At 44.9% G+C, this 11,930-nt stretch overlaps 2 protein-coding genes across 5 annotated transcripts in view; both read right to left on the bottom strand.

Annotated features, from left to right (window-relative positions):
* Nucleotides 1-3,116, bottom strand: part of LOC116393552 (estrogen-related receptor gamma-like) — a 29,511-nt gene extending 26,395 nt beyond the window's left edge. The window contains exon 1 of one of the 2 annotated variants that reach the window (XM_031865961.1): nt 1,223-3,116. The gene's annotated coding sequence lies outside the window, so the exon portion shown is untranslated. The remainder of the gene's footprint in view (nt 1-1,222) is intronic. The other variant, XM_031865962.1, reaches the window with a different exon arrangement.
* Nucleotides 3,117-3,658: 542 nt separating this feature from the next.
* On the bottom strand, nt 3,659-11,117 carry gpatch2 (G patch domain containing 2). Of its 3 annotated transcripts, none has more exons than XM_031865955.1 (10): nt 10,915-11,117; nt 9,843-10,089; nt 9,108-9,658; nt 8,757-8,821; nt 8,429-8,626; nt 7,998-8,109; nt 6,888-6,927; nt 6,677-6,741; nt 6,370-6,458; nt 3,659-4,814 (listed from the first exon to the last, which is right to left on the bottom strand). In XM_031865955.1, exons 1-10 carry the CDS (start codon nt 10,962-10,964, stop codon nt 4,645-4,647), a joined length of 1,587 nt encoding a protein of 528 aa, XP_031721815.1. In that variant the 5' UTR covers nt 10,965-11,117; the 3' UTR covers nt 3,659-4,644. The 3 variants fall into 3 exon arrangements, with proteins under 3 accessions (XP_031721815.1, XP_031721816.1, XP_031721817.1); XM_031865956.1 differs by having other exon boundaries at nt 9,111-9,658; XM_031865957.1 differs by lacking the exons at nt 6,677-6,741; nt 6,888-6,927.
* Between the last annotated feature and the right edge of the window lie 813 nt (nt 11,118-11,930).

Below are 11,930 nucleotides of genomic sequence, written 5' to 3'. Positions count from 1 at the left end.
ACACACACACACACACACACACACACACACACACACACACACACACAGCATGCAGTCTGATCTATCTCATCATATCACTTTTATCTCCACAGGTGGCAAATTTAGCCCTCTGGCTCACTGTCAGCATGTCTAGAATAAACAAACAGACACAGACATACACAGAGACCAAAAGAGCTATCCTGTCATGCTGGTTCAAAAAGGAAAAAGTCTACCACAGCTTTAAGTCTTCGCCTTCTGGCTTTCTTTCTATCTCCCCATCTATCTGGAGCCAGCCCTCTAAACGTGGCCTAACACATTCTGTCAGCAGCTCCACAGGTGAGCCAGTCTCGGCTCACGACAGCGTCTCGCACCACGGAGAGCGAACGCCAATGCTCGTCTAGCTTTCTCTGATTCCATCACCTCCTTCCCTTCCTCTTTTTAATCCTTCACACTGTGTCGCCATCCCTTCCTTACTGCCCTGCCTCATCTGATCATACAAGATGCACCCCGGGGGTCGCTGCTGGAATTTCCTTGCTTTTTTTTCCTGCAAAATATGACACCGGGCCCATTTCATCCTACACCACCCTCCTTTCCAGGCTTTGGAGGCTTCCTGTAAGTAACCCAACCTTGCAGTCATCCTTCAGCCCACTCAACACAGTCCACTGGTTCCTGGCCACGCCAAGGTACGCTAGTCAAAATGTAATTTTCTGCAAGATTACACATGATAATGACTCGCTTTTGGAGGGCCGCCACAAATGATGACTTCCAATTATAGATGCACAACTATCGATCGGTCAACAGGAGCAGTGAGGAAGAGGAGAGGAGCTGTAGAGATGTACAGTAATGTTGTGTTTACTGACATCTCTCTTGACGCCCCACACACACACACAAAGACACGCTGCTGCAGGCGAACTAGAATAGCTGAATAATTGCAACTGAACTGCTTACAAAGTCTGACATAGGCTGGAAAGCAAGTATTGATGGGAGCCAATAAAAAGCCTGAGAAATAAGTTCACCTGGGAGCAGAGTAAACCTTCACCTGGCCACACACACACACACACACACACGCACACACACACACACACAGATATATATTGTGCGCACCTCTGTTTCCATTCAAACACCACATTGGACTGTTTCTAAGCAGACAGAAACAAAAACACATTTCATTTGCTCCGATTACAAGAAGCTTGCACCTACTTCTTGCCATTCGCTCATCTTAATGCTTTTGCTCAGCACTTACTGTCAGTTTCATCCACTGGCTGGATGGCTGGTCCTCCGCTCTACAGCTGCAGTCAGTCAGTCAGTCAGTCTCAAGGACAAACGCTCCGGCTCTCCTCGCCTCCGGTCTCTGTAGCTCAGCGATGCAGCAGCGCGCACACACACACACACTCCCAAACACACACAAATACATAAACACACACACACACACATGCATTCCCCTCTCCCTCTTTCTCTCCTCTCAGCGTCTCACTCTCATCCAGTGCTGAGTTTACCTACCTGCCTATAGCTTGCTGGCAGGGGGAGTCCTGAGAGTGTGTGTCAGACGGAAAGTGTGTCTAAGAGGGGTTGGGGGGTGGGGGGGCAGGCAGCGTTCCCTTATATGCAGAGGGAGGTGGTGAGTAGAGGGGAGGGTAGAGGACACACAGCGCTCCTGTATTCCCATAGATACAGAGGAGGGATTTCTATTGCAGCCTTGCAAAGACGGGAGACAAGAGGGAGAGAGAGAGAACAGAGGGAGGGAGACAGAGGGAGCATCATATTTCAGCGATGTTGAGTCAGCATGTGAATGCGATGCATGTGTTGATGGGAGTTGGGCATACTTAGAGGGCATGTTGTGGATTAAAAAGGAAAGCTGCGAGTGTGTTTGTGCGAGAAAAGCCAACAGACCAGAAAGTTCTCCTAGTTTGTATCTAATCAGTGGATGTTACAAGAGGCTCAAACGCTGACGTACAATCATGAATCAGCTTCACCACCACCGGACATAAGATGTTTTTCCAACAGGTTTCATGTCACAGTTGTATTTCCATCTGATAAGTAACCACTGACTGAGAGAAAAATGAAACCCTCACGAAGGTCTCTGTGGCAGCTGTGAGAGCTAGCGAGTTCTTTTTAAACATTTATTTTTGCCTGTCTGAAATATTGGCATCACCAATATCATTGGCTTTTAACTTACTACAGGTACATCTGTATTGACGTGAATGTTGGCCAATTGGAAACAAGACAAGAGGAAACAGCGAGCCTGGCTGCGTCCAAAGGTACAAGGGCCTCTAAAGCTCCGAAATGAAGACGTAAGACGTTGCTTGTTTAAGTTATATTTAGCCAGGTCTCCAGGATTCAATGTTGATACTGCATGTTTCTGCAAACAAGACAGGTATTGTTTAACTTTTGCAAATCGGTCAGAGAAAGTGACACAATGAGCGACTGATATTAAAAGTTACGTGGTATAATAACTAGTATGACAAATGAGAAAGTTACCGAAGATTGGGTGGGTCAAACAAACACAAGACTTTCACGCAGGAGACCGCCGTTCGGGTTCCTGTTATTTAAGCTAGTTACAGTTGTGAGGTTACATTGTTACAATGTAACCATATTGTTTTAACACAATTCATGATATTTTTTCAAACCTAAACCAAGTACTTTGTTGCCTAAACCTCACTTCAGAATGTTAACCACGTGGCACTGTGCGATTCTGCAAGCGTGACACAAGACTGATGGTATTTATGAAACATATTTTTGTTTCAGAAACGTTAACATTTAACGTATCCCCTGGTTTGCAGATAACATTTTTTTTGGGCTACTTGGTGGCCTTTTACCACTTCCGTTTTTCCGAATTGCTAGACTCTAAACGATGCTGGTTTGTGGATTTTGTTACATTTGGACAGAACAAGGTTAGCCCGTTTCCTGTTATGCTAAGCTAAGCAGCTGCTGGCTTCATATTCATATTTTCATCCAATTCTCCGCTAGAAAGAGAAGCACATTTTCCAAGCTTTCACACTACTCCTCAAATGGATGCTTATCGAAGAAGTTTGATTTGGTTTTTTTTAATATGCACACAGCAAAGTACGTAATTATCTGTTTTTCACGGGATATAAATATTGGCTTCAAGTTTAATACTTTCCCTGACACCTCACACTTCTCTGAACAGGCCTGGTGGGTAAAAGAACACCCACATGGTGCTCAATGGTTACAACAGAGCAAAGGAAAACAATATACTCACAGTACAACTTCCTGCACATTTATAAATTCAGAATTTCAATTTTTATTTTGTTTTTCCAGACATTAACTCTCTAGCTGCTCTTAAAATAATTTCAAATCTGTGTTCAGGACAATCTATGGTTGTAGGTAAACTTTAACCCAATAGCCCAAACAAACAAACAATGGGACTAAAAGTAAATTTAAAAATATAATTAAAGTAGCACTTCCTGTTTTTAAAGGACCTGCCGCTCACACAGGTGTTTTCACTTCTACCTGATTAGACCTGAAGCACAGCCTACACTCGCCATTAGTGCTAATTAAGTGGAAACACCTGTGAAACAAATGGTATTAAGGACCTTTATGATAACAGCTATATATATATATATATAGATATATATATATATATATATATAGATATATAGATATATATATATAGAGAGAGAGAGAGAGAGAGAGAGATATTCAACTTCTGAAGACATTGAAAAGAGCTAAATTTATTAATTCTCTCTTTCACTGGGATTTCCATAACTGTAAGGAGACGCTGAGGGCTTGTAACCAGACAATAAAACAGCCATTTCTTCATGTAATGTAGGTGAAGTCATTGAGCACGGCTATGGCAGGCTAAATACTGCAGTATAAACATGTGTCAGGATAAAATACCGAAACAAACTGCATAAAATAGTCAAAAGTCAGCAAGACTTTGACTCCTGTGTTTTCTTAGTAAATGTCAGCAGAACCTGCAGCAGCCACAGCTGTACATGCATACGCAGTGGTGCTACAATCAAGGGGAAAACGTGGGTTTGATTTAATCTTTTTCTTGTTCTTGGGTAGATAAAAACATTCTGATGATATGACTTTTTCCATTAAATGAACAACGTAATAGAGGGGGGGGAAGATCCAGAGAACACACATCCATACAGTGTACTTTTACTTCATTACCTTAAAAAGAAAGCTGAAATAAATCTCGAGGTACGACCTGCTCAAACAGCCTTTGATTCCAAATATACTGTGCAATATTGGACAAAACCATTGATGGTTAATTCACTAACCAATACCGTTGACTGAAAACAAACCACACTCATCATCGGCTCAGGATAACATTAACTATGGAGGCGTCAACGTCATTTATTTTCTCCAACATGGAGTTTCTTGAGAAGTTTGCAAAAAAGTATTTTCTCCAGCTCAGTTTCGTTCACGTCTCTCTCTCTCTCTCTCTCTCTCTCTCTCTGGAAATCCCCAGCTTCTTGCAGTTTCCCCAATATGGGAAAGTTTCTCTTTCATCACAGACTGTTGCTAGGTAAAACCTCATTCCTTCCCTTCTTATGACTCGCATGCCTGGATTATTCTGGACCGTTTTTTTTTTTTTTTTTTTTTTAATCGTTCATCGCCCTGAGCAGCTGTTCCGTCTGCCTCGCTCCTTGTAGGTCTTTGGGCCCGCTTCAGGTTTAGGATGCAGACACCAGGTGTTCAGTTGAAACCTAGACCGGTGCCTTTGGGTCTCTGTGTGGCCCGGACGGGCTCGGTGATGCCCCGGCCCTCTGGACCCAGGCCCATCCCCGGGCTCCAGCCCATGCTCTGTAACATCCGACTCCCCATGTTCGAGTCAGGGATCGGAGCCGCGTTCTCCCCGACCACTCCTGAAAAGAGAGGGCACAGGTCAGAAAGGAAAATTGCCGTCTCGCAGTTTTATGCCTCCGCAAAACAGTCACGTTGCTGTTCACATCCTCATTATTTTATCCTATTAGACATAGCATATGAATTCCCAAAACATGTTTTTTTTTTTTGTTTTTTTTTTTTAAAGGTCACGTTGACTCCAAGTGGACGTTTGTGTCAAATTTGAAAAAAAAAATCCTTAAAGGGCATTCCTGAGATATCATGTTCACCAAAACGGGACGGATGTGAGGTCACGGTGATCTCGATCTTTGATCACCAACATCTAAAATCGGTTCATCCTCGAGTCCGAGTGGATGTTTGAAGAAATATATATGGTACATATCTAAAATATAGTTCCAGGTGATCAAGGCTTTGCTGATTTGGTCTTCTTACATCACTATAAATGGGATGTGCTTGTGTTAGAGACGTCACCTTTGGCTCTAGGAACTAGTGACGGGCATGTTTTTAATGTGAATAGATTAATCAATCAAGAAAATAACAAGTAGGTGGTTTCATTCATTTGAGATTCTGTCTACCGTCTGGTTCTGCCTTTATATAAGAGTCTGTAAAACGTGTTGCACCAGAGGATCTCCTCCTGCGACGTCATCCCCACTGCATTAAAACTGTTGATACATCTAAGAATAATTATAATGTAATCACGTAAACACATCCAGTGAGAGAAAGTAGGTTCTCAAACAGTGTTTTTCATCCTCGTTCTTCCTGAAAGTTTCCGGTCCAGTAACAGATGCCAACTTACTGCCCCCTCCCCACCCCATCTTGATTTGTATGAAGCACGGGGCGAAGCCGCACGCTCATTTACACACTCGGTGGTTGAGTGCACGGTGGATGAAAGCCAAATTCTGACGTCGTGAATTTGGCAGGACCTCTGCTGCCGACCACCCTGCTGGTGCTCGGCACCTGCTGCTCTTGAGCACGACAACGGTGTGAAACGTGTTTGACGTTTGCAACGTAAAATCTTCATGTGCCTGCAAACAAGAGTGTCGCTGAGACGTTGTTACATCTTCAACTTGCAATACTTAGTTGTGTGATGGTGCATACAATTCTGGTGTCATGGTCTAAAATATGATCAGAAACGGGACATGGCTTCAGGGTACATATGTTATAATGGGAGTTTGACCGAACAGTAAAAGGCTTAGCTACCTCCCTCCTCTTACAAAAGCATCAACAGGCCCAGAGGTACAGAGAGTGGTTTGGGGGAGGGGGGATGATACTGGCTAACAGCTAATCCAGTATCTCCGCTCTAAAAGCACGACTAGCCAACTGAGTCTTGTCCAACTTGAGCTACAGCCTGGTGTAATAATAAGAGAGATATGCGTAGTGAAAGGCTCGTTGTTTACATCAGTGCATGTGTGAGACAGAAGGCAATGAGGGAAGCAGGCTGGTGAACATACTGAGCTCAACCAAGAGGGGGGGGAGGAAACCAGGCGACAAAGTGAGAGCCAAGAATACAATAAGAAGGGGAAGTAGGTACAAAGTGCCAGATGGTGTGTTAGGTCCAGCTAGGTTTGCATCCAATACCTGAGGGGGCGGTGGAGCCGAGGGGGGCTGCTTTTCGCCTCCGCTTGACATCCCCCGTACACAGAGAGCCCAGGTGCCCGCTGGTCTGTCTGCAAAACCAGTCAAGCGTGACAAAAATATGGGAGCATTAGTTTGAGCTGAAATAACACCGTGGAAAGTAGCTGGAAGAATCGCATTAAACAAGGTGAAAGCTACGGGGAGTCAGGTCGATGAGACCGCCGCAGAATCAAACGCAGGTACTAAATGAAATTAGTCCAGAGTTTTGGTCGTAAATCAGCGGTGTTTAGAGGGAAACTGTGTTTCTCACCTGCTGGCGGTTTTTACCGAGCAGCTTCTCCGATGCCCTTTGTCTGACCGCGGGTCCCAATGCAACTGAAGTGGCAGAGGAAAAACTTAAGTTGACGCTCAAGCAGGTTTGCATTAAATCCTTGCAATAAAACAACAACCACATAGGTCCTTTTTTTTTTTTTAAACTTTGCATTTGAGAGGGAAGACGTTGGTAAAGAAACATGGCTCACCTGTCCGTGCTCTCTCCTCGAGCCCGAGCTAAACCAGGGCCTGTTGGAGATATAATAATATATAATAAAGCCCTCAAAGTCCCACCAAGGCAGCGTTCCAGAGACAGAAAGCAAACTGTGGGTGAGCTGTTGTCCATCACAGAAGCATCTACCTTTATCGACTTTAACTTAGGAACATTACTTGCATTGGAACTGCAGGAAGTTGCAGTTTAATTAACTACGGACAGATGTGGAACCTGTAATATGAAATCAATATTATCCGTGTTCCAGTTTACTTTGCTTTTATATCGTCTCAATAATAAGTCATTTTGTATTGCATGCTGTTGTTTTATCTAACCCTGCTGTCTGCAAACAAATTAGTTTTACATAACAATTAAATCTGAATTGATTCTCGAGGTAAACTGTCGCTACTGTTCTCAGTCTCAACCACTTCATTTGTATCGCACCTTTCATAAAATTAAAATGCGACTGAAAGAGCTACAATCATAAGTAGATTAAGAAGAAACTAGAATTACCGCCTCGCAGTTGTGTGCCTCTGACAACCAGTCAAGTTGTAGATTACCTCCATGTCTGTCCACAACACCATCAACTCATCATTAGCCATCCTATTAGACATCTGTATGAAAGTGTCATAATTAGCATATGAATGATTGAGTAATGCCCAAAAAACGTGCCGTGTGAGGTAACGGCGAGCACCAAATTAATAATCAGTACAACTTTGAGTCCAGGTGGACGTTTGTGTCAAATATTGAAGAAATTCGCTCTCGGCATCCCTGAGGTATCGCGTTTTACCTTGAGCTATACCACCAAAATCGAATCGACTCTCTAGCAACTTGTGATGGTCATGTTTCTAAATGTGAATAGATGAACCAATCAGGAAAATAACAAGTAAGTTGTTTGTTTCACTCGTTTGTGATCCTGTCTACCAGCTGGTGCTTCCTCTATATAACTTATATAACTTAGCACTTATATAAAAGTCTGTGAAACGTCAACAAAGCCTCCGACCACGGCTCTCACAAGACATAAAAGTACAAATAAGAAAAGACAAAAATAGACGACAGAACAATCAGAATTAATTACAATTTGAAAAAAGAAAAGATGGGGACTCACTCGTGGGAGTCCTGGCTTTGTCGGCCCAGTCTGTCATTGAAGATTTGGCTGGAGCCGCCTGCCTGAGATGCCGGCTGGTTTACATGAAGACGACTCAGCCTGGCCTGGAACCCTGACCAACAGAGTACTGGTTCGTCACCACTTCATTAAATGATGAGGCCTGGTAAACAATAAGGTGGCCACTAAGGAAGAACCGTTATGTGAGGTACTGGGATTTATGTAAAACATGATCAGGTGTGTATCAATCGTATGAATAATGGGGTTTTTTTCTATTTAGTACTGCTGGTCATGAGTGAGACTGCAACAACAACAACCACATACACTCCTACAGTGTTATAATTCGACTAGATATTTACTACAGTGTGTCCGAGTCTCTAAAAAACAATCAGACTGCTGTTTTTACCTACACCGTGTGTATGTTTCCAGCCTACCTCTCTGTGCTCCGTGGCTCATGAGAGGGAAGGATCCGGTGAGGATGCTGTTGAAGACCGGGTCCGCCAGGTCCAGCTCCTCCGAGCCTGTCTCCCTCTCCCACCAGGGAACCACCCCCGCTATCCCACACGCACCTCCGGGTCCTGAACCGGAGCCCGGCTCACCCTCGTAGAACCAGTCGCTCTGCTCATCATCAGCTGGGAGGAGAGAGGAAAACGTGACCCGGCGTTTCACTTTACATAAGTTAAATACTACGTATATTACTACTGTCTATGTATACTTTCTTTTGAGTGTGAACAATAATACTAAACATATCTGAGTATTTACCTTGCCTTCCCTCATCATTGGTGTAGAGGCCTCCGTCACTGCTGTTACTCACGCTGCTGGTCTCGCTGAAAAAGAGAAGAGTGGAAGATGGAAATGCAAAGCCTTTTTCCAATTAACAGAAGCCCAGGTTTCTAAATGTTATATGCCATAAGAAGGGCATCTGAATACAAAACTTGCCGGAAAAATAGGTCAAACGTCAATCTAATTTGGGAACTTTCTGATCACGAAAACTAACATTTATGTCAAAGCGATGGATGTGTGATAGCCAGCAGTTCTTCCTCACCTGTTGACCTACCGTGTCTCATAAATAAAGTATACAGAAGCATGAAAAAAACAAGTCAAAACACTAACCACCTGTCACTCATTTCCTCGTCCGAACCCTTCTGCTCCTCCAACTCCATCTTGTCCTTGGACCCTTCCGTTGGAGAAGAAATGGGGTCCTCGCTCTCCACCACCACCCCTTCATCTGCAGCCTCCATCCCCAGCCTGTAGGGAGCCAGCTTCCTCTTCTTCACCCGGTTCTTCCCTCCCCCCGGCCCCACCATTCCACCTCCAGAGAGCTCCATGGCACACCTGACGTTGCTCGGACCCAGTCTATGCGGCCTGGCACCCGCGCGGGCTTTGGGAACAGGCGGCGGCCCCAGCATGGTGCAGGAGGGGGGTTCTGGTTCGACAGGTGGGTCCACCACCATGCGTTTGACCTTACGTCTCCGCCTGAGGCTGCGCGTTCCCTCTGCGGACCCCAGGACACCCAAGTCGTCGGGCCAAACCGGTCGCTTGCCTCGTCCGGTGTCAGCTGTTAGAAGGGTGCGCCGTTTGGGGCCAAGTTGTTCATCCGAGTCGCTGTTGTCCCGGGCATGGCTGTTGGCAGCAGAGACGCCCCCTGTACTGGCACGGTAGTCCTGCAGCAGACGTGACAGTAAATATCAAACGGGGATTCTGACGCTATATTTAGAGACTTGAGTGAGGCTAAATGTGTGCAACTTATGAATGTCGGTTGGTTTGTTGACACAAGCCCAAAGGTCCCGTGTGAACAACTGTCTTTGTACAAAATTATTGATCCCGACCCACTCGGGCCCAACTTGCCTTGTTGTGTTCTTCCAGACTGGACTCCGAGCCCTCACTGAGGTGGCCCGTCTCCCAGGGCGGGTGCGGGTTGTCCGAGCGTCGTTTTCTGCCCCTGCGCTTTCGAGATTGCCTCTTCAGCAGACAGCCCACGGCCAGCGCGTGGTCTCCTCCATCACCAAAACCACCACGAGCAGCCTGCTCGGAGCTCTCCTCCAGCGCTGACACCAGGTCGTGGACCAGCTCGTCCATCGTCCGGAAAAAGTGCCTGAAGTGGAAGCAAAAGAGAGAGGATCTTATTTCACACATTTCGACACAGGACTGGACACATTTAGGATCACAACTTATGCTGTACTTATGTCATCAGTGGGTGCAGGACAGCTATGGGTGCTGTTGGGATTCTTGTTGGTATGTGCGTGTATGTAGGGATGATTTGCAGATTGTCATTGATGGAGAAAGCGACATTTACGTCTGTAACAATTGTCAAGACAGTAGGCCGAAATCAAAGCACCGTGACGTTATTTAGCCAAACGGCGGCAGTGGAGATGTCTAACTGACATTAACAACGTAAAACACGGGCAACTATTAACTATTCACGTTAGCCAGATAGCTATTTATTCGCATTTTACACATGATTCGTTAAGTTGGACCCTCACTGCGTAATACTTACGTTTATAAACCTTCAGAGGTCTGATTTAAGAGCACTCCTCTGGATTTGACACCAACATTAACGTTACTCTTAGTCTTTAGACTCTTTAGTTAACTGTAAGGGTCGTTAATAGCTTCATGAGCTAACGCTAAAGCTAGCTTAAGTCAACGACAACAAACGTTGATACTAATAACAAATCACTAAAGAAGATAATTAGTCAAACAATAACAACCCAATATTGGTAGCTTTAAATTGTGGAGATTTTAAACGACTGTCATCGATAAATAAACAAAGAAGAAGCCCGTCGATAGTTGTATGTGATTTGCTGCTGCTAGCCAGTTAGCAACGCTAGCTTTAGCGCGTTAGCTTAGCTGGTTCACGAGAGTTGAGTGGACGTGAACAATATGTGAACGTCTCAGGGATTTCATTTCAAATACCACCTACCAGCCGGTTCCCGCTTTGCCGATGGTTTTTAGATTAGCTGCACGGAACATTAAAGCCCCCAAATTGCCAGATACCTTTAACCAGAAACTACGGACAAACGTGTGCACACCACATACACCATCCTGACACACAAAAGCTAAGCGATCAGCCAGCAGGATCAATACGCGACAGGAGGAGGACAGTGAGAGCAGCGAGAGGTATTATGCTGCCTTCACGTACTGCAGAAAAATCCGAAATTGGCATTGTCACACGAGAGCACGAGCACAGCTGCGTAGCCAAATAATAAATAACAATAATAACTAAGTAACCCTCCTCTTGTCTAGTGTGAAGTTCCAGAAAAGCTAGAACATGGACCAACCTGACTTAAAAAAATATATATATAATTGTTTCCCAAAAAGAGGCATTTTCTTTTTGTTAGTGGATGAAAGTGGACTGTTATTATCCACAGGAAATATGACAAAGAGGGTGCACTTTCTTTTTGGGATATGTCAAGTTATAATTTACAACCAATGACACATGAAGTCTAACAACCAAAGTATGTCTTTATAAATCGGATTTTAAATGTGGCAAGTGAATGCAACGCTTAATCCGCATGTGTTCACATTTTGCCCACTAGAGGGCGATGTAAATGTGTTTATTGAAAAGGCTTCGCAGCAGTAGCGGTAGATGCCATTGTTGAAAGCACTCAGCTGGCCTATCAAATACATACTAAAGGTCACCAGTTAAAAACCCATCAGTGGCATCAGTGTCATATTAATGACAGTGGTCACTGGAAGAGGCCCTGGTTACAGGGAGACTTGGACCTCAGTCCAATGCAACAGGTGTTCTGATCTTTTCTGAATGTCAGCGATGGCACTGCTGTGGTCAACAAGGGCAGCAAAAGGGGTCACACTCGCTGTGTTAACTAATGACAATTTTTACACTGTCAGGCATGCATTGGGGGGGGGGGGGGGGGGGGGCGCGGCCCCCGCGAGGGAAGTTGTCCCCAGAGGGGGGTGGGGTGGGGGGGGGCCTTT

The sequence above is a fragment of the Anarrhichthys ocellatus genome, unplaced genomic scaffold (genome assembly GCF_004355925.1).
Source record: "Anarrhichthys ocellatus isolate YVR2014 unplaced genomic scaffold, GSC_Weel_1.0 scaffold34, whole genome shotgun sequence".
NCBI classification, from domain to species: Eukaryota; Metazoa; Chordata; class Actinopteri; order Perciformes; family Anarhichadidae; genus Anarrhichthys; species Anarrhichthys ocellatus.
The sequence above is the reverse complement of the archived record's forward strand: the minus strand, read 5'-3'. Positions and strand labels throughout refer to the sequence as shown.

Bases quoted from the DNA above. Each gene is read 5' to 3' on its own strand.
- gpatch2 (XM_031865955.1), bottom strand. From the start codon at position 10,964: ATGTTCCGTGCAGCTAATCTAAAAACCATCGGCAAAGCGGGAACCGGC. The intron at 6,459-6,676 runs GTGAGAAACACA...CTGGTTTTGCAG, and splicing joins TCGGTAAAAACCGCCAGCAG to ACAGACCAGCGGGCACCTGG. The intron at 4,815-6,369 runs GTATTGGATGCA...CTCTCTTTTCAG, and splicing joins CGGCTCCACCGCCCCCTCAG to GAGTGGTCGGGGAGAACGCG.